The 21,149-nt window shown below is 55.0% G+C and overlaps 2 protein-coding genes across 7 annotated transcripts in view; one reads left to right on the forward strand and one right to left on the reverse strand.

The window, feature by feature from the left end:
- SH3PXD2A (SH3 and PX domains 2A) overlaps positions 1–10,129 on the forward strand; it is a 235,102-nt gene extending 224,973 nt beyond the window's left edge. For all 5 annotated transcript variants that reach the window (XM_078077149.1, XM_078077151.1, XM_078077150.1 and 2 more), the window contains one exon: positions 552–10,129. In XM_078077149.1, coding sequence (XP_077933275.1) covers positions 552–2,519 — 1,968 coding nt within the window. In that variant the 3' untranslated portion in view covers positions 2,520–10,129. The remainder of the gene's footprint in view (positions 1–551) is intronic.
- Positions 10,130–11,099: 970 nt separating this feature from the next.
- Positions 11,100–21,149, reverse strand: part of NEURL1 (neuralized E3 ubiquitin protein ligase 1) — a 76,811-nt gene continuing 66,761 nt past the window's right edge. For both annotated transcript variants that reach the window (XM_036089961.2, XM_036089962.2), the window contains exons 4-6: positions 17,474–18,163; positions 14,099–14,245; positions 11,100–13,625 (exon numbers count right to left, since the gene is read on the reverse strand). In XM_036089961.2, the coding sequence (XP_035945854.1) occupies positions 13,387–13,625; positions 14,099–14,245; positions 17,474–18,163 (1,076 nt within the window). In that variant the 3' untranslated portion in view covers positions 11,100–13,386. The remainder of the gene's footprint in view (positions 13,626–14,098; positions 14,246–17,473; positions 18,164–21,149) is intronic.

A 21,149-nucleotide genomic window follows, 5' to 3' on the forward strand; every position in this document is an offset into this window, starting at 1 on the left:
CCTTTCAGCCAGTGGGATTTTATTGGGATCCCACATGCAGCAAAATGACCACAGGCAGTGGGGGCACCAGGGAGGTGCTCTGCAGGGAGGCTCTGGGCTCAGGCCATACTTCCCAGTTCGGCTCACCTGCATCTTCCCATTCTCTTCTGACCTGAGACACCCTTTCCATCGTCACCGACGAAGGACCTAGCAATACTGGGGGTAGGATGAAGGGCAGTGGAATTGCATTTTTTTATACCTATGGATCCTTGGCGAGTTGGGTTCTGTAGGGACAGAAGCATAGCCTAGTGGGAGAGACAGGGGTCTATAGATGAGGCTGGCTCGACCAGGGTGCTGATGGAGACTTGGGAGGACCAGGGGAGAGGGTGTGGGGGAGTAGGAGGTGATAGGGACCCGGGTTTGAATTCCAGCCCAGCACGTATTACCCTGGGCCACTCACTCAGCAGCTCACTTGGCTCATCTGTGAAATGGAGACCCTGTGTCCTAGCCTGGCACATTGTCGTAGGGTCCAGCGATCCTCCCAACTCACTGGCCTGCCCTCCCCCCCTTAGGTCATCGATAAGAACTCGGGCGGTTGGTGGTACGTTCAGATCGGTGAGAAGGAGGGCTGGGCCCCTGCGTCATACATCGATAAGCGCAAGAAGCCCAACCTGAGCCGCCGGACGAGCACGCTGACCCGGCCCAAGGTACCCCCACCGGCACCCCCCAGCAAGCCCAAGGAGGCTGAGGAGGGCCCGGTGGGCTCTGCCGAAAGCCAGGACTCCCCGCTGAAGCTCAAGTACGAGGAGCCAGAGTATGACATCCCTGCCTTTGGCTTCGACTCAGAGCCGGAGCTGAGCGAGGAGCCCACGGAGGACAGCGGCTCGGGAGACAGGCGGCCCACCCAGGCCCACAGGCCCTCCCCTGCCTCCTCGCTGCGGCGGGCCCGCTTTCGGGTGGGCGGCTCTTCAGAGGACGTGGCCGTGGAGGAGGAGACCATCTATGAGAACGAGGGCTTCCGGCCATGTGCGGAGGACGCCCTGTCAGCCAGACGCTCCTCCCGGGACAGCGACTCCCCCGGGGGCTCCCCTCTATCCCTGGCCAGGAAAAACTCCCCCAAGTCAGGCTCCCCCAAATCGTCATCCCTCCTGAAGCTCAAGGTGGAGAAGAACGCCCAGGCGGAACTGGGGAAGAACCACTCCTCAGCCTCCTTTTCCTCGTCCATCACCATCAATACCACCTGCTCTTCCTCCTCCTCTTCCTCCTCCTTGTCCAAGAACAGCGGTGACCTGAAGCCCCGCTCTGCCTCGGACGCAGGCATCCGTGGCCCCCCTACAGTCGGGCCAAAGAGGGATGCCGACCTGAAGGCGGGGCTGACCTCGTGTGCCCGGGCCAAGCCGTCGGTCCGGCCCAAGCCGTTCCTGAACCGGGCAGAGTCCCAGAGTCAAGAGAAGATGGACATCAGCACTTTACGGCGCCAGCTGAGACCCACGGGCCAGCTCCGGGGCGGTCTCAGGGGCTCAAAGAGCGAGGATTCGGAGCTGCCCCCCCACACGGCCTTTGAAGGTCCCAGTGAGGGGTCCAGAAGAGGCTCTGCTGACCTCATTACCCCCCCAGCCGCCACACCCCCGTGTCCCGCCAAGAAGGGACGCGAAGGGCAGGCCACCTCCTACACGACATGTAGCGCCTACCAGAAGGTCCAGGACTCGGAGATCAGCTTCCCCGCAGGCGTGGAGGTCCAGGTGCTCGAGAAGCTAGAAAGCGGCTGGTGGTACGTGAGGTTTGGGGAGCTAGAGGGCTGGGCCCCTTCCCACTATCTGGTGCTCGGCGAGAATGAGCAACCCGACTCCTCTGGCAAAGAGCCAGACGCAGTAAGCCCCAAAAGCAAGCAGAACGAGGGCAAGTCCGACAGCCTGGAAAAGATCGAGAAGCGGGTCCAAGCATTGAACACCGTCAACCAGAGCAAGCGGGCCACGCCGCCCATCCCCTCCAAGCCCCCCGGGGGCTTCGGCAAGACCACGGCTACCGGCGCCGTGAAGATGAGGAATGGCGTGCGGCAGGTGGCGGTGAGGCCTCAGTCGGTGTTCGTGTCCCCGCCGCCCAAGGACAACAACCTGTCCTGTGCCCTGCGGAGGAATGAGTCACTCACGGCCACCGACGGGCTCCGAGGCGTCCGCCGGAACTCCTCCTTCAGCAGTGCGCGCTCAGCTGCCGCCGAGGCCAAGGGCCGCCTGGCCGAACGGGCTGCCAGCCAGGGCTCGGACGCGCCTCTGCTGCCCGCCCAGCGCAACGGCATCCCCGTGTCCCCCGTGCACCCCAAGCCCATCGAGAAGTCCCAGTTCATCCACAACAACCTCAAAGATGTGTATGTCTCCATCGCGGACTATGAGGGGGATGAGGAGACAGCAGGCTTCCAGGAGGGCGTGTCCATGGAGGTCCTGGAGAGGAACCCCAACGGCTGGTGGTACTGCCAGATCCTGGACGGGGCGAAGCCCTTCAAAGGCTGGGTGCCCTCCAACTACCTGGAGAAAAAGAACTAATGGGAGGCCGTGGGTCCTTCCAGCCTGGGTGTGGATGAGTGGTGAGATGAAGACAAAGGGGAAAGGGAAAGTGGGAGGGGGTGGGGGGGACGTTAAACCCTGCAGAATGCGTGAGCTCAGCCATGCTCCCCTCCGGGCTGTCCCCCGGCTGGCAGGTAAGGTCTGGCGGGGGCCCACACTGAGGGGGGGGAGCACCAGGCCTGGGACCAGAGGCGAGAAAGCTGAGCCCCGTGTGGGCACCTCGGTGACTTGGCTGATGCATCTGGCACCATTTGGGGCAGGCCAGGTGGGAAACTCTTGATTGTGCCTTGGCTGCAGATCTGGAAAAGATGTGATGGCAGGGGCCTCCCGCGCCCTGCCCCTGCTCAGCCGGGTTTCTGTGGCTAGCACCTCGCCACCGGAGGTGGTCCTTGGATCATCCTAAACCTGTATTCGTGAATTGTGCTGGTTTCCCCGGGACTGCGGCCGCCCACCGCGGGTGGCGCTGGGGCTTGGAGGCGTCTCCTGGGAGCTCAGCCCGTCCCTGGGCCGGGCCGCTGTCACTGTCTGTCGGTTGAAGAGAAAGCAGTTCCACAGGTGCCAGCAAGGACCACCTCGCTTACCCGTCACTGTCCCTGGCCTTGAGAAGGGAGTCCCCTGCCTGGGGCACCCCATCTGCGTTGGACCCGCAGCCCCAGAGTTTACAGAGCGGGTGGGCTCTTCACCGTCTGCACAGACTTTATTTTGGGTGTTTCTGGGTGGGCAGTTCTTTTGCATGTTTTGGGAGAGGTTTATTGATTTGGGGCTTCTATGTCAGCCCTTGGGTTTTGGTCTTACTTTAGGGGTTGTTTGGGGGCCCAAGGGCGGTCAGCCTCATGGGGGATGGGACGAGGAGCAGATGGGGCTTTTCTGTCATGCTCTTGCTGGGAGGTTGTTGGTTGTGTTTGCGTTTCACTTTCTTTCCCTCCACAAGCCAAAGTCCCTTCATTTGGTTCCCACTGTTGCCGACAGGACCCTAGCATGGCGCTTGCTGGGGGGGCCTGGGGGCGGAAGGCCCAGGTCCCAGACGTGGCAGAGCAGAGACGCCCCAGTGGGGGCAGAACCCTCCCCAGGAGGGAGGAGGGGCTTGTCCGGGAGAGAAGGCAGCTCTCAAGCTGCTGGATGAGCACCGTTCTGCGTCCGTTCTCCCGCCTGGGCAGGACCAAAAACCCCTACCTGTGAACTGTGGAGAAGCACCCAGCGCCCCCACCAAGGGCTGAGGGGACCCCAGCTGGGCGGCCACCAGCCACCCCCTACCTACACATGATGCCACAGGTACCCGAAAAGATGGAGGACCCCCAGGCCGGGAGCCAACCCGGTCTGCCCAAGGGGCAGTGCCCCCGTTGAAGAGAGGAGAGAATAAAGTCCCTGTCAACTTTGGGTTGTCTTTCGATCGTTGACGTTTCAGAGGGGACCCTCTGGAAGCCTCGGCTTCCCCAAGGACTCCCCCTTTGCTGGGAGTGGAATTCCACACGTGCCTTTGATTGTGGACCGATGGGGCTTCACGGCCACCAGCTCAGCTGCCAGCGGCCCGGACTAAGAGTTGGTGTTTTCTACAAAGGAGGAAAGGCCCTCCCTCTCCCCCTGCTCCCCCCGCCCCCCAAGGCAGTGTATGTTGCCTGAAGATCAGCACGGGAGCCTGGCCTGTGTTCCGTGCCTTCAGTACCCCACCCACCCACCCCCCAGACCCGGGGCCTCGAGTGGGGACCTCCCCAGCCCTCCTCCCTCGCCGCACACTGATGCCTGGCAGCTCCAGCAAACCGCTCCTGTTCTTTGTTGAAGGGCCGTGGTGAGATTTTGTTTCCTTTTGTTTTGTTTGTGAGTTTGTTTAAAATTGAAATTAGTTATTTTCTTCTGCTGGACAGTATTAAATAGAGCAGGATATTGAGTTAATCTGCTAGGTTGCAGTACTAATGGTAGTGGTTTAGTGTCTTCATATTAATATTATTTGGACTTATTTGAACAATAATGATAAAGAAGTGGTTCATTATTTTTTAATTAATGCACTTTAATAAGGTGGACTGGGAAGAAACCCAGAGAGCAAAGTGCATTACTTAAAGATGCAGTATATACTTTTCTCATTTTTAAGCAGCACATATTTATTAAAAGAAAAAGAAGTAATTTATGATTATTTAAAATAAAATTTAAAAGTAGAGTGATTATTGGGTGAAAGGACCTTCCGCGTAGCGGTCTTCCAGGGGGAGGCCCAGCGGCCTCGCTCCTCCACTGTCCGCACTGAGCCAGTTCAGTCAGTAACGTGCCAGCCAGGCCAGCGGGGAGCGCAGGGCGCGTCGGCCAAGCACAGAGCAGCATCTCAGTTGGGACTGGACCGCAGTGTTCCCCAGAGCCTGCCTTTCCCTGCCCTTCCTCACTGTCTGCGCTGCCCCGTGGGGCTCTCCAGCACCCACGAGGCCCGCCTTCTCTGCACTCCCCAAGGACCCTCTCTCCTTGATCCCCAGTGCTCTAAGTGATGGTCATTAAAAGTGACCTTCAAGGTCATTCCATCCTATCCCCTCCTGTTACTGCAGCCGAAGGACAAGAAACTACTTTCCCGAAATCATGGAGCTAGTTAATGGCAGAGCACCCCACTGTACCAATCCTTGCACTCCTTCCCAACCCCATTGTAGTTTATCGCGTGGTCATCATGTTTACATTGTGACATCCAGCCCTCTCAGGATGGCTGGGAGTTGCTCAGGCATCTAGGAAAAGTGGGGAATGCTGCCACCTGGTGACAGCATGTAGATTTAGGCAGTGAACAGGGATTGCCATGCCCCGTCTTCGCACCTCACCCCCTCACCATCACCCCCTGACTCACAACACAGCACAAACCCTGCAAACCCAAAGAGAATATGAATACTTGAAGCAAGAAGGGTGCATGCCAGTCCCTCTCAGACACGGCCAGGGGGTGCCAGGCCTTGTGCCCCTGGACTCCCAGCCCCACCCAGGGCAAGAGGGCCTTTCCCTAGAGCTACTGAGCTGCTTTGTGTTGCTGGAGGGTCCCGCCCGCAGCAGGTGGAGGAGGGAGGGGCCTGCGGCTCTGACCCATCTGGAGGAAAACCAGATCGGACTAAAAAAGGAAAAAGAAAAATGAAATCTCAGCAGTGTCCAAACCCAGTTTCCCATTAGTTGCGATTGAAAATGTGAAATGGCATTGTATCGCTGTATACTGCAACTTTAATCATAATGAGCCCTTCTGAGGTCATTATTGAGCTTTATATAATGCCTGAAGATGCATCATTTGGTGCTTTTTCTTTCAGTTTAAAGACCTTTTTCTTTCATTACAAGGGGGAAAAAATGTCTTCATCTCTCTCCCACTTTGAAACAGTGGGCCTGGCTGGGGTCCCTGGCCCTGCCACGCTGTTTCCACCAGGCCAGGGGATGCCAGGGGCAGCAGGAGGGAGCTGGAAGGGGCAACTCTGGACGGCAAGCGTGCCATCTGCCCCTGGCTGTGGCCGGGCCCTACCTTGCCAGCTCAGCACTCCACCCCTAGCCTGGCCCCAGAGGCTTCTCTTTCTTACTCTCGATTCTCCATCTTGACGAAGGCATTATATAGAATCGTTTTAATCACTTTCAGATGTTAGAGCAGCATATTTTACTGGTATTTATATCCATCGCTTTCCTCAGCAAGGCATGTTACAACTTTTATCATCTAAGGAAGAAAGACAAGGGAATTTCGGTTGAGCATTATTTTCATATTACTAGTATTTGCAGAGTAGGCGTAGAACTATTTAAGTTTAGACCTTGGTTTGGTAGTTTGTTTTGTTTTAAGGAAAAAAGAAAAAGATAAAGTAGCCCCTACTTTTCCTGTTTTGGTTTTTTTTTTGTATTTAACTAATATATTATTTCTTTAAGGTTACTCACTTCCCTTACCCCTCCGAATACTTTGCATTCTCAATCAAAAATGAAAACAATCTGAGAGACAGGAAAAGTGCAATATTACCGAGGGCTGCCAGGGCTCGTTGGGACAGAGGTGGGAGACCCAGTGGCCCGGTGTGTCCGTAGGAGGAGGTGGGGCTGTGGAGCAGACAGGTGACCTTCTGGGTGTTGATCTTTGACCCCTCCTCCCCCGGCAAGGTGGCAGAGGGCAGCCCCTTTTTCTGTTGGGTGTTCTCCACCCAGGAGGAATTCAGGGACGCGGGCACAGGGCTCTTGACCTCCTGGGGCCCCAGCCCTCGGAGCAGAGCAAGGGCATCCAGGAACAGTTCCTTGTTTTCATTTCCATTGCTTTTCAGCTAGCTGCCCAGAAAGACCGGTCTTAAAAAATCAGCCCCAGCAGCCCTGTCTCACCCCAGTCTCCTGATGTGTGGGCCATGATCTTTTGATGTATGTTTGAGTCTTTTTAAAACTATGTAACCTCAGTTCGGTTTATGGGCAGGAACCCTAGATGTAACCAAATCATCTTTTTCAGGGATGTGGGTGCCTTGAGCCCTACATACCCCAGTGAGACACCAATTCCCACAAGCCTGCAGCTAGGCCTGGTGCTAAGCTTGGGCCACCCATTCATCTCAATGACTTCAGCCTGAGGAGGGAGCCCTGCCTCTTGCTTAACACCCCAACAGTTCCCAGAGGGCCTTAAGAGAAGCATCTGAGGGGCCTACTCAGGTCTTTGTAGACAGCTTCCACACCAGGTACCAAGCCGGCCTCCTCCTTACTTGGCGCAGGTCGAGAAAGCAGCAGGATGGGAAGTCTCTGGGTCCAAGCCCTTGGAGCTCTGCCCTTCAGGGCTCCAGGGATGTCCTCGCTGGCTTGTCCCCTCCATCTCCAGTACTGTATGCTTGCTGCTCCAACCCCTCCATTTGGTGAATTTCTGTACAAACGTGGATCTGCGTGCCCAGAGTGGGACCGTGCCCCCGTGTGTGGGTGTCTCTCCTTGGAGTATATACGTCTGTATGTCCAATCTTTGAGAATCTTGATGCAGAGCTCTCTGGAAAGAGAATCATCCACACTGCTAAAGAATTAAGATTCCCTCATTTTTTTGAGGGCTGTGTGTTGAGAGAGAGTGAGTTAGTGTGTGTGTGTGTTGGTAATTTCCCACTTGAACTAAATAACACGGGGTTAGAGAACAAATACCGGGCAAGCTGTCTCCATTTTACAAGTCCTTGGCATTGGGCAGGCCCCATGGGACTCGCAGTTTCTGGCAGCAAGTGTGTTATTATTCACACGTACTTCTGGCTGGAGAGTGCAATGTGTCTTTTTTTTTTTTTTTTTTTGTAATTATTTTATTATTTCGTTGGAAACTTCACACTGGCATTAACAGATCTAGCAGAAGCAGCCTAGGCCATCATCCCGGGCTCCAAAATGAAGCTGTGGAAGAGAAGTCACTGGGTGTGGGAGCGCTGGGATGGGTGAGCCGGGTCACCACCTGCAGACGTGCCGTCCAGCAGGCTGAGCCCGCCCCTTGCCACGCGTGCCACTGCTGCGGGAGGCCCGAGCGTGAGAGCCGCTGGTCCCCGGTTCCTGTTTCTGAGGGTGGCCAGGCTGCTGGGGGCGAGAACGTGCTCACGGTGAGGTCAGTACACCAGACTGCACGGCCCAGCTGAGCATGTCACGGGAGCGGTGTGGGGCGCTTTCCCTTGACCTCACTGAGCTTTTTGCCTGAGTCGTGATCCCTATTGGAGGCAGCCTCAGTGGTTCTCAAGTTCTGTGACCAGAGACAGTGACAGGATGGGGTTACTGCCCTACAGCCTTGTTTCAAAAGCAGCAGCCTCATTGATTTTCGCTTCCCTCTGTTTTGTCCTGTGCACCTAGATCCACAGCCAGAAGTTGGCATCACTGGTGCTTACAGACCGGGTAGAGGGCTCTGCCTTCTAAGGCCTTGATCCCAACCTGCCTGTAAGGTTGGGGTTACCATGCGATCTCCTTTCCCCAATCCTATCTTTTTAATCTTGGGTTTACACTTGACCTTTGACAATCAGCCCCCTCTCCCATCCCAGTCCTAGAACTTAGTGGCCTTAGGGAATGGATTTCTGAGGTGAAGGTTCCCTCCTTTGTTTCCAGTTCCACCCTGGCTAAGGGTTGGACCTCAGGAGGCGAGAGGAGAGAGAGAGTGCGTGAGAGAGAATTGTTTTAAGGCGGAAGGATGGCTCGAGCACGTTGGAGGCAAGCAAGAGGCAGGTTGGCGTGAGGAGTGTGTGCATGTTTGGAGTGGCTGGGGCTTACCGTCCCCTCCCTGGGAAGGTAGCTTCCAGAAGAGGATGTCTTCTAGGCAGAAAGGGAAAAGTGTGAGAAGGCGGAGAGAGGGTCTGGAGGCTGGAGTTTAGTCTTTATTCAAAAGAAGGAAGAAGTCAATTCTGAGTGTTTCAGGAGGAAGAGGACAGGTACAGAGGGAATTTACTGATGCAACACCCAAGGGTCCAGTCAGAGCAGGTTGGAAAAGCCCTAAGATTGGCCACAGAAGCAGCTGACCCGAGGAAACAGCTACTTGCTGGGCCACAACCTGAGTCCCCAGCATGTTGTTAATGAGTAGTCACGGATTTACTTAGTGGGGATGGGAAGTTGCTAGCAGCAAACCCATCTTTGAGTCGGGGGGCTCTGGCTCCAGAACATTCCTCCATCTCTCAGGTTCCCAGCATGTTTTGCCCACATCCCTTTGTCTAATCCAGAGCTAGCCTCTCAAATTGCTGGAATTGGTTAGAGACCAGTGACCGTAATGGGTTGTACAGTAATGACCCACGACCCCCAAACTGGAACCTCAGGGTCCAGACACCACCAAGCATGTCTGGGAGGGAAGCAGCCTCATTTCTTCTGTTGACACCAGTTGTTCTTGAGTATCCCTCCTGAGACCTGTGGCAACTCGGTCTGCTGAGCCAGCCACGCAGGTGTGACTCAGAAGACGGGGCCACGCACACTCATCCACGGACATGCCCTTTCATTTTCGGTGGCCCGTCACCAGGGCACCTTTCCATAAGCACCTACTTCGGAGAGAGAAGGGTAAACAGAGCCACCATTCTTGGATCTGCAACTTGTTCTCTGCAACAGGTTTTCTTTAAATCCAGGACATAGGCTGGGAAAAGGGTTTCACTGACAGTTCCCGAGAGGTCTGCAGGAAGGTGACTTCTGAGTGAAGATGTGAGTGGCAGGTCCCTCAAGTGTGGTTTGGGGAGCGCATGGTTGCCCGTGAAGTGCTGGATGTCTTTGGGGCTCCAGAGCTTTGGGGGATTCCTCATGGTGTCCACTTAACCCCTCCCAGCTCCTAGCAGGCTCTGTGGGGTCAGGAGGAGGTTGTGCCCTCTTCTGCCCTTAGCAGAGAAACTGAAGGACAGTGAATTCAGCGCAGTTTGAGTGCTAAAAAAATTTCCAGGATAAATGGTGGTGCTAAACTATCTCCATGTTTCTAATATTTTTAATAGTGGGTTTTTTTTTTAATTGTTCTCATCACAAAAATGCAGTGTCCTTGGGGAAGGGACCCAACCCCTTGGCCTGCCACTTTCCAGGTGTCCTTTATCATGCTAACGGGACTCTTTGGTCTGCAGAAAATACTCTGTCTTGGCATGCTTCTAGACTGTAAGATTTGGGTTGTTTTGTTTTATATTTTGTTTATGTTTACATCTTGTATTTCCCTGAAAACTAAATAAAGTTTTTGGCCTTTTTAACTGAAGAGAATCACCTCTTAATTCTCCCTGCCATCAGAAAAGCCATCCAGCTGCATAGCAAAAGGCACCTTATCCAGAACGCAGGATGCAGGATCCGGGGCCCCTCTGAGGACACTGGAGGGGCGGGGGGAGGCAGTTAAGTTGCCACTTTTGCTGGTGAGAGCCATGCTCAAGTTTCTCCTCCCTTCCCCCACTTCTCCCCTTCCCCACCTACAGGAAGCTTTCTGGGCAGTTGCCAAGGCTTTGAGAGAGAGAAATGCAGATCTTGGGGCAAAAGACCCACATCCAGCAGGCCTGGCTAGCCCCTCAGCTTGGAGCCCTGGATGCTCCCCTGCTTTTGCTGGACTCCAGTAAACAGGGCTGGGCTGTCCTGCTGTAGGGACCAGAGCATCTTCCCAGGGGAAGGGCAGGAAGGCAGGCATGCTCTGTGCTGGAGTCCCAGCCCCACCAAATAAGCATGATTCCCACGCTGTGCCTAGACTCGCTCCACCACTCCCAGCTTCTACTGTCAACCAGATAGACTCAGCACATCTAGAAGGTTTCTCTAAAGGCCCCGGGCCAGAGCCCTCCCTTTTCTGTGCTGCCCTCACCCCTCCTGACCTGTGTGACGGGTTTATCATCCTCCCATGAGCCCCTAGGGGGCAGTGCCACCCCATAAGGGTTTGGAGCCAGGTTTGGGCCCACCTCCGCCTTCATAGAGAGCTGAGCAGGCCTCAGGGACTCTGCTCCTGCCCCAATGAACACTGCTCGGCAGGGATCCAGGGATTTGGGGGCACCACAGGGCAGTGGCTTCTCCCTTTCTCACCTGGCATTCTGGCCCCTGCTGTCCAAGCCCCAGGTCATGCTCCCGCCCCCCCACTCCAGGGAGTCTCCCCCGACTATTGACACCTGACCCTTCACCTTCACCCCCCAACCCCACCTCGGTCCTCCCTCCCCCAGCCCTCCACACAGCACAGCACAGCCCTCAGGCTGGTACGAAATCACCTTTATTCACAATCACAGCGACCCAAGTTCACAAAGGAGGCAGCAACTATCCCAGCACTAAGAGAGACAGTGGTACGGATGGCTTCCTCGCCCCAAACCTCAGGCCCCGCAGCCCCTGCATTTAAGACCTTCCCTTGCCTCTGACATGAGACTCCTGACGAGATGGGGCCACCACCTCCCCCTCCCCCTGACCCCACTCCCATGGAAGGGGTCTTCAGGGTCCGGGACTGGGGAGTGGAGACCCACCGTGGAACCATGACTTCCTGGAGGCCCTCTGCAAGGCAGGGGCCAACAAAGGCCCAGCCTGGCCTTCTGACCCTCAGTGCTGTCCCACCCAACACCCCACAGCAGCCGTCATCAAAGAAGTCCCAAGAGTCACACAGAGTCTGCTCTCCTCCCCACACAGTCCTTTTACAGAGGTGGCAGCTGAGGCTGAGAAGGGCTATGACCCGGCCAGGGCCACACAGCTGCCCAGTGGCCAGGTCCAGAATCCCACTCTGCCAGCCACAGGGAGCAGCAGTCTCTGATGGACGTGAAAAAGCCATCGGAGGGGGCAGAGGGTTGGGAGGCTGGGGGGAGACTAGGCCAAGACTGTTGAGAGCGGGCGCCAGCCCATGGCCTATCAGGGTAGGGCAGGCAAGGCTGGGACAACTGCAGCCTAAGAGCAGGGGCGGGGGGCATGCCACCCCGGACCCAGAAATAACCCAGAGGTGCCAGGAGCCGGTCCCTTCCCTCCTCATCTTTCCTGAGGGGAAAGAGCCTTACTAAGAACAGCGTCCCCACCCCTACTATGAGTAGGCCTTCCCAGTCCCGTTCCCTGGCCCAAGCGGGGCTCCCCTCCTCCAGCCTTCCCCGAACTTTGTATGTCCTCATGGAAGGGGGCACTCCTCAGCCTCCTGACGTCTTTGAGCCAACTATGATGACCCTGCGGCAGCCCAGAGAGCAATGGCACTTTGTGGCTCCGGGTCATCCACCAGCCCCAGGACACTAAGGAGGTTCAGTTTATCTCTCCGTAAAATGGATACAATTTGATAGGAGGCCTCCCAATTCAGCCTCTTTTTATGGCGTTCTAATTCACGGTAAGCAGAGATGGCTGTGGACTTTGGGCTGGAGCCTGGGGAAGATTTTGAGAACTACCTCTGCAGCCCTCTCTCGCCAGGCACGCCGCACACTGGGGCAGCATTTCTAGGGGCCCCGGGGGATGGCAACTCAATCCCCCCCCAAAAAAAACAACCCACAAACCAAATAAATAAATAAATAAAAATAAGAAAAAAGGCTGGTTTTACCCCCAGGGTACCCCACTCCCACCCCCACTCCAGGGTCCTGGCCTCGCCTGGGGATACCACAGTCTGAGTATCAGCCAGGCCCCCGACAGCACTGAGATCCGGGAGGACAGGTCTCAGAGCAGAGATGCAAACCTGCTCTTAGAGAACCTTCCAGAAGACGAACACTGCTCTCCAGCCCACACCGAGGCTGTCCCTGGGCAGCAGCATCTAGCGAGATGACTGGGGCAGAAAGGCTATGGCCAGGAAGGGGCCCTCTGCACCTCAGCCAGGGCGCAGGGTCAGAGACCCAGAACCTGCAGCCTTCTGTGGCCCGTCCATCCACGCGTCCTGGGTGAGTGGGAGAGGGACAAGGCATGGGGCTGCCGCCTGCCCAGGGTGAGAGGTATCCACCAGCCTTACGCCTGGCTGCCAGGCCTGAGGGGCAGGGAAGAGAGGAAGGAGAAGGTGGGTAGAGGTCAGAGTCAGGCAGCAGCTCAGGGGCTACCTGCCTAGGGCTGCTGTCGGGCAGGCTGTACACTGCTCCAGGATGGCTGGCTGAGAGAACAAACGGAGACTGAAGTCCAGGCCGTACTCCGAAGGCCCTAGCTCAGGGACACATCTGCCCAGAGGAAGGGACATGTTTTCTAATTCTCACATGGACTAGAGGACTGCCTAGCAATCTGCCCCAGATGGGGAAGGATTAGGATAGGCTGAGACCCCCGTTTAGCCCCTCGGCATGCACGGCAGAGTGGGTGCAGAGAAGGGAAAGACAGGAGGAGAGCAGACTCCTCCCACCCTCCCTCTGCTGGGCAATTTGTTTCTGCCCCTCACCTCCCTGCCTTATACTCCCTTTCTTCCCAAACCTTCGAGGGCCTCAGTTTCCCGTGTTTAATGAAGAAGGGAAGAGTTTCCCAAATGAGGAAGAAGAGAAGGGGCCCTGTGGGCTTGCCCCTCGGCTGGAGCGGCCCGAGCCTGAGGCGGCAGGCATGCAGGGTGGGGCGCCCCAGGCTAGGAGCTGCGGTAGGTCTTGATAATGTCCTTGATGGGGCGGCGGCAGATGGGGCAGCAGGCGTGCAGGGCCTTCTTGAGGCGCAGGCCACAGCCGTAGCAGAGGCACATGTGGCCACACGTGTAGATGACCGTGTCCACTGCGTGCTCATAGCAAATGGTGCACTCATCGCTCCACTGTCCTGTGCCCGGGGCCACCGGCGACTCAGGCAGGCTCACTGGGGAGTTGGGGGCCGTCCCTGGGGACAAGGGGACACCAGTCAGCGGAGACATGGCCCAGCCTGGCCCCAGGGTCATGGGAAGAAAGCCCTCTGGTCTCTCACTCCACTGACTGGGGTCTGCCTGTTTCCCTTGACGACCCACTTCCTGGGTGCTAGGAGGCACCCGATGAGGGGCCAGGGTGCCCACGAGGCAGTGAGAGAAGGGGGGGAGGAAGGGAGGGGCCCAGAGTCTTTTAAGGAAGGCCTCTTCTGAGCTATCCTTTGGTCTTCCCCGTGTGCTAAAGAGTGCTCTGGAGAAAGGTGCCCGGCTGGGGGACAGGGTGGGATTCACCCCAGAAATCACCACACGCAACAAGGGTTCACTGAGCCTGCCTCCAGGTCCTCCAGCGCCCAGCTCTGACCCGGAGGCCGCACGGCCGCCTCAGCCAGGGGGTCTTGGGGTGGGGAGGCCGCCGCGGACACCGCGGAACCCGAGCGGCCAGCCTACTTACCCCCAGCAGAGCTCCCCAGAGGTCCGGAGCTGCACGTGCTGAGCAGGGGGTCAGAGAGGCAGCTGCCCAGGGCACTGGGCGAGGTTGGCGTGGAGGCAGGGGAGCAGGAGAGTGACGGGATGCCCCGCTCTGCCAGGATGGTGGAGCCTGCGGGAGGGGAGGGAGCGACGCACTAGCCACCGAGAGGCCTACGGGGAGGAAGCTCGAGTCTCCGCCCCTCCTAGAGGCTCCCAGGAAAGTGCTGACACAGCACTACCAGACAGCCCAGCCACTGGGCGGGCTCAGGGCAGGACCCCATCGGGAGGCCCAGCGCCCTGTCCCCGCTGTTTCCACCGACCAACGGGAGGGCGACTTCCTGCTCTGCTGTTCCTGCATCAGCAGTCTCCAAACACGCCCTCTGCCTAGAATCCCACCTCCACCCTTCCTACGCATCCTCACCTTCAAGGTTTCCCATGCCAGGGAACAAAGTCCCCCTCCTCCCACCTAGCGTGGCCCTCCTGTTCCAAGCCCTGTGCTCTCTCCGTCACTGCCCCCAGATACCACCCACCATCTCCTCTGCAATAGCACCTTTCGGAGGCCTTCAGCATCTCCCAAGCTCATTCGCTCATTCTGTGCTACGTTCTCTCCCTCCTTCCTCCCCTCCCTCTCTTCTCTCCCTCTTCCACTCCTCTCCTCACCTTCCTCTTTTCTTCCTCCCCTCCTTGCTTCTCCCTTCAACAAGGTACCAGGTACCTACCAGGTACCATCCCCTGTGTAAACATAACACTGAGAACAAGACCAACAGAGCCCTTGCCCCCAAAGAGCTAACTGTCCAGGGAGCCCCTTGGGGCTGTCCTCAAACCCCCTCCTCTGGGCAGCTTTGACCATCCCCACAAACCACATTACTTTATTTAGCACTGACTGGACACACACACCACATACATGGGCCTAAACCACAGAGCTGGGGTATTATTTGTTCTTTGCCCAGGTATGCAGCTTTGCTTTCCCAGGTAAACTATGAGCTTCCTGAGAGCAGGAAATGGTATTCACCTGTGACTCTCCCAAGGCTCTAACATACTGCCCTACACATAAATGCTCAATGAAATCCTTTTATCATCAGGTGTTCTAAGTCAATCAATAGTCACTGTTTCTAAGAATATGCATTAGATATCCACAAGGTTTCTCTGGTGTTAATAGTTTTCAAAGTTAATTAGCATCTTCTTTCAGAAATTCACACCTATTTCGTTTTCTTGCCTTATTGCACTGGCTAGTATTTTCAGAACAATACTTAAGGCATCCCCCTATCATATTCCTGACTTTAATGAGAATGTTTCTCATGTTTTGTCATTAAGTATGAAACTAGCAATGGTTCTGGAGTAAAGGAAATATCCTTCCATTCTTAGTTCATTCAGGCCTTTCACGAAGCACAGCACTCCTCTGTAAGGTAAATAATTACCCCTCACACACTGTCACTGGTTTGTTTTTCCTTTGCAGTCCATCAGGATCCCCAAACACCAATTTGCTGACTGAGATGCCCAGTTCTCCTACAGCCCAGGTGCAGTGTTTGGCATACATTGTTTAGCATATATGTGGATGATTATTCTTAAACACCCACCTTGGCCCACTTACATTTAAGTCCTGATTTTTTTTAAGCTTCCCCTGTGTCTAGTAAGCTTCTTTGGGGAACAGAAGTCTCAGTGGAAAGCTACTTATCTATTATTAGATGGTGCTGAGGCAGGATAGTACCCTCCCCTTATACAACTTCCTTCATCTGAGGAGCAGTGTCTCCCAGTGAGTGTAGCCAAGTATTTTTTTTTTTAACCTCAGCCTGAATTTTTTCTGCACCCCAGTCTGATTTCTTTTTATCCCATCCTGAATTTTCACCCCAACTTCTTTCCTTCCTGATTTCTTTTCATTCCTTCCTGATTTATCTTCTCTCAATCATAACTTCTTAGCATCTTGCCTCATTTCTTTTCATTCCTTTTCAGATATTTTTCACTCCATCTTCATTTGGTCTCTTTCCAGAGTAGGAAGTCCCCACTTATTTTATCAGATTTCACAAACTCTTAACACACAACCACCAACAACATTATACACACAAATATGCATGCAGTTAGTTACTCACGTGTGCCTATACACAGACATACCCATCTTAGAGCATAACACACATTCACTTACATACACACACACACACCCTGTCCACAAAGTCTCCTGGGGTGAGGTCTAGGATGGGGCTATGAAGCCCAGAGGTCTCCACACCTGCCTAAGCAAACCTGCTTAAATAAAGATTTCAGACGGGTGCCTGGGTGGCTCAGTGGGTTATGCCATCGATTCTTGATTTCAGCTCAGGTCATAATCTCAGAGTCGTGAGATCAAGCCCCGCATCGGGAGCCTGCTTGGGATTCTCTCTCTCCCCCCCTCTCTTCTCTCTAAAAATAAAATCTTAAAACAAAAAATCAGATGCCCAGGACTTATCCAACATCTACAGGATCAAAATCTCTGCAGGTGGGATTCAAAAATCTGTACCAGGTCCTCCTAATGACTCTAATGGAATTAGCCCAGTGTACTGCACCTGCTTAGAAGGCCAGCTCTTACAAAGTATGAAACCTGTGCACTCTGGGGAAACAGAGGTCCCTGGAGATGCTTTGTGAAAAAAAGATTTCTGGTCAAATTAGTTTAGAAAAAGCTGTACATCATAACCACCTCCACCCCCCTCCTTAAAGATTCACATTGCATATTAAAGGGTCTGAGAAGTTCTGCAGTAAAGAATCCCCCACTTTTCCTCACAGAATACTCTGAGAAACATAACTTTCACAAGTCCACGTCCACCAGTCCATTCAAACTCTGTCCATTCAAACCCAGGAAAGAAAGGCCCAGACCTCTGCAACCCCATTTCCTCCAAGGCCCTCTGCTCAGAGATTCCCTATAGGCTCCCAACCCCCACACTGCACAAACACCTGGCTACGGACATACCAAACTCTTTTTCTTATCTAGACACACAGCCATCCTTAAGAGGCAGAGACTTTAATTCCCATTTTGGAGAAATGGAAACTGAGCCTCAGAAAGTTAATTGCTGGTGGAAACCTTTTTTCTCATTTTTAAGTGGCCACTGGGCTGTTTATGCATCTGTGGGGACGTGGTTAATCAGATTCTGAGAGTGAAACTCGGTGATCCACACTTTTCTGCCCGCCCCCAGGATGCGTCTGGGAGGACTGGAGGCAAGGCCTAGGCGATGGAGTCCGGCCCACAACTCATTTCGGTGCCTGTGACTCGGTGGCAAGACCCGCGCGAGGCAGTGGGGCGGGGCGCACTCGCCCTCTTTCCTTTCCCCGATTCCCCGATTCCCCGGGGGCAGGTGCTGGGGCTGTGGGAGGGGCGCTCGGGGGAGGCACTCACCGAGGATGCGGATCTGCGTGACGGCTCCGTGCAGGCCGAAGAGCATCCAGAGCGGCTGCGTGGCGTCCACGCACAGCTGCATGCCCGCCGCGGCGCCGTTGTGGCTGAGGTGCAGCTCGCCGTCGGCGTTGACCACCAGGCCCAGGATGTCGCCGCTGTGCAGGGGCCCGGGCACGCGGCACACGGCCCAGAACTCCTTGCGGTCCACCAGGGCCTCGGGGCTGAAGGGCAGGTCCGCGGGCCGCAGCGTGCCGGGGTCGCACGTGGTGACGCCGAAGGAGAGCGCGCCGGGCCGCGCGCCGCCCGAGCGCGTGACCTTGACGAAGATGGTCTCGGCCACGCGCACGGGCCGGCTGGTGAAGACGAGCGCGCGCTCGTCGCGCCCGTGCTCCAGGCGCGCCACGGTCTGCTCGTCCAGGATCCGCACGTGCGCCCCGGCGCGCAGCGCGTGGAAGCGCAGGTCGCCGTCGAGCTGCGCGGGCAGCGCGCGGCTGTGCTGCGAGTTGAGCGAGTTCTGCGGGATGGGGCAGCCGGCGGCCGGCGCGGCGTCGTCGCCGTCGGCGGCCGGCACGTTGAGGTCGCACAGGCTCACGGAGAGGCGCGCCTCGTCGGCGTCGCGCCGCAGTGACGGCCGCCGCAGGGCGGTGAAGGAGCGCGGCCGCAGGCAGTCCGGGAGCATCAGCTCGCTGTCTGCGGCCAGGGAGGGGGAGAGACAGGGCGACCGTCACGCGGGCCCCGCTGGGCCAGCGCGCTTCCTCCCGCCCGCCTTTCCAGTCTGCACCGGGAAATACCGAAGGCCTCGTGAACAGCATGGAAGAGGCTTAGGACGGAGGCGCAGGGGCAGGGTCGGGAAACAAAGTACGCAGGACATCTATTTGTTTAAGCAAAGGATCAAGGCTGGAAGGAAGGGCACCAAAATTAAAAACATTCCTTCTACATGGCACGCTTATAAAAGTTTTTTTATTGTTATTATTAACTCCCTTTTGATCCCCGAGCACTTGAGTCGACAGCAGTAAATATTAGTTGAAAGCACTGTGGACATTCTACCCCTCTGGAAGGTCAGAGGGAACCCCCTTCCCCAGAAAAACTTTGCATAAATGGTCTCATCTTACCCTAACAATTACCTCTTGAGTTATCATTGCCACAGAAGGACACTGAGGCTGAAAGAACTTAAGTAAATTTATCCAGGATTTCCTTTTGAAAGTGACTTAACTGGAAATCAACCCCTTTCTCTTCTTAATCATACAAGTAAGACTATTTTGTAGAAAAGACCGTTAAACAAACAAACAAAAAAATCACCTCTCGGCCCACCATCTGGAGAAAAATATTCTTAATACTTGGGTGAAGACCTTCCAGCTTTTTTTCCCAATATATTCCTGTTACTTTTTCTAATACAATAACCGAATCATGCTATGTAAACTCCAGTAGTTTTTAACCTTTTATGGGTAACAAATCCCTTTGAAAATGTGATAACCTTGACCTATGTCCTCAGAAAAACACCTGTTCTTCCTAAATTCTGTGGATAATTTCAGGACATCTGTGAATCCCATAAAGCCACCCATGGGCATGGACTCCAGGCTAAGAACCCTGCTATACAGATTTCCTTTTCAAAACTAGCTTTTCCAATATGTCCTGAACACCTTTTCATGCCAATAACCATGTTTCCAACACCATATTTTTGTAACGGCTGTGTTATGTCCCTACTTTATGGAGTCCTATCTATAATAAAAGTCATCATGCATGATGAATTACCCCGCATTTCATCCTTAAAACATCCCATGGAAGTGTTCCCATTATGGAGATAAAGCTGAGAGATGTGATGTGACAGCCACCAAGTGGCAGATCCGAGACAGAAGCAAGGTATGTCCAACTCCTGACACCACATTCTTCGCTTTCAGGCCCTCCTTATTTATTATTTAACTCCCCTCTGTGGGAGTTATAGTCCCCAAATTTGGCTATTGCTACTGTAGACCACATCATGAGCCAATCCCTCCCTGGGAGCCTTTTCTCTGAGCCTCTGCAAGGGAGAATCTGCTTTCCCTCCAGGACCTGGGTAAGGATGGCTGGGGTGCTCGATGTGGAAGCAAAGCTTGGAGGACTGGACTGATATGGGCAGCTGAAGCCAGAACTCAGCTCCTGCTGAATCTAGAGACAGTTTCTAAAGCCTCTTTGCTTTCGTTCTCTCCCTGCCCCTTCCAGGAACAGTGTTGTTTGGGTCTCGGCAAGGAGAGGGTGCTGGGCCCTTCCCCCAAACCCCGTGCCCTCTCTGGAGAAGCCTCTTGGGGCCTGGCTGGTTGGGATTTCCCAGCATCGTGCTTGGCAAGAAGAAGGGAGCCAACCGGAAAATGCAATTATTCCAGGGAATTGACTCTGTGAGCGCGATGGTGCAGAGAGGCTGGGGGCTGCAGAGAGGCAGAGGCAAGGAGGCCCAAACAGGAGGAGGAGGCCTGAGAGACAGTCGTGGGGACCTGGGAGAGGCTATGGGCTGACCTGGGCCACCAAGGAACAGCCCCTGCTCTCCACCCCTCAGGGATTGCAGGCACTGGCCTTAGAGGACTCCAGGGTTGGAGATGGAGAGGAAGGGGCAGTGACAGCAGGGTGGCTAGAAAACAAAAGGTTCAGAGATGCCCAGCCAGAGCCCACAGGAAGAAGCCCGGAACACGGCTCGCACACATATATACCCCCACACTCCTCTCCCCACCCCACACACACTCCGGACAATCAGCCCAGGGCCCATGGAGCTGGGCAGACCATCAGCACAGACTTCTGAATGGGGCTGGATGCGCGCTCCCTTGAGCTCTGTCCCTTCAGGGGTCTTTCTGTACTTGAATAAGCCCACTACTGGGCCTCCCAGGCAACCCGAGCCACTGCTGAGCTCCTCTAAGACAGCGGTTCCTTCTCTTAGACTGAAATCTCCCTCCCTGTATCCAAGGATATCTTGGATAGATTTACGTAACTTCGCAGCTTCAATGTCCTTCTGTGCCAATACTACCTCTGGGGCAGCCCCGTGGAGAAAACAACTCCCCTCAGGGAATACTCAGACCCACCACACACCTTCCCACCTCCTGGACAATAAACAGAACCAGACTCAGTACTCCAGATGTTCCCTGACCAGCTCAAGGCACAGTGTGGCCACCACCTCCCTTGATATTTACACTATAACTCTCATAATGTAACCTAAGGGTATTTGGGGTTTTTTAGTAACCCAAATCCATATACTGGTAGGCAGGACAGAAGCATAGTTAAGTGTAAAGATTTTGAAGTCATCAGCCTGGGTTGAAATGCTGGCTGCACCATTTCCTGGCCATATCACCTTAGATAAATAGCTTAACCTCTCTGGGCCTCTCTTCTTCAGCCATGAAATCAGCATTTACTGAGGTGCATAAAATCTGTATTCTAATACTCCGCTCAGAAGGGATGCTGTGAAGTCCAAATGTAGTCGGCTACAGAGGGCACCTGGAGAGTACCTGGCCCATAATAATCACGAGGTTAATATGACCCACTGTTATTGTTTACATGCCCTGGGGCTCAGAAGAAAGTGCATGGGCTCTGGGGTGATACAGGCCTGGGTTTAAATGTCCAAGCCAGCACTTGAATCAACTTTCCTCCCAGCCTCAGGTCACTCAGCTAGAGAATGGGGGTAATCACAACTGTGTTGTGATGGTGACGCGGGGGT

The sequence above is a fragment of the Halichoerus grypus genome, chromosome 7 (genome assembly GCF_964656455.1).
Source record: "Halichoerus grypus chromosome 7, mHalGry1.hap1.1, whole genome shotgun sequence".
NCBI lineage: Eukaryota > Metazoa > Chordata > Mammalia > Carnivora > Phocidae > Halichoerus > Halichoerus grypus.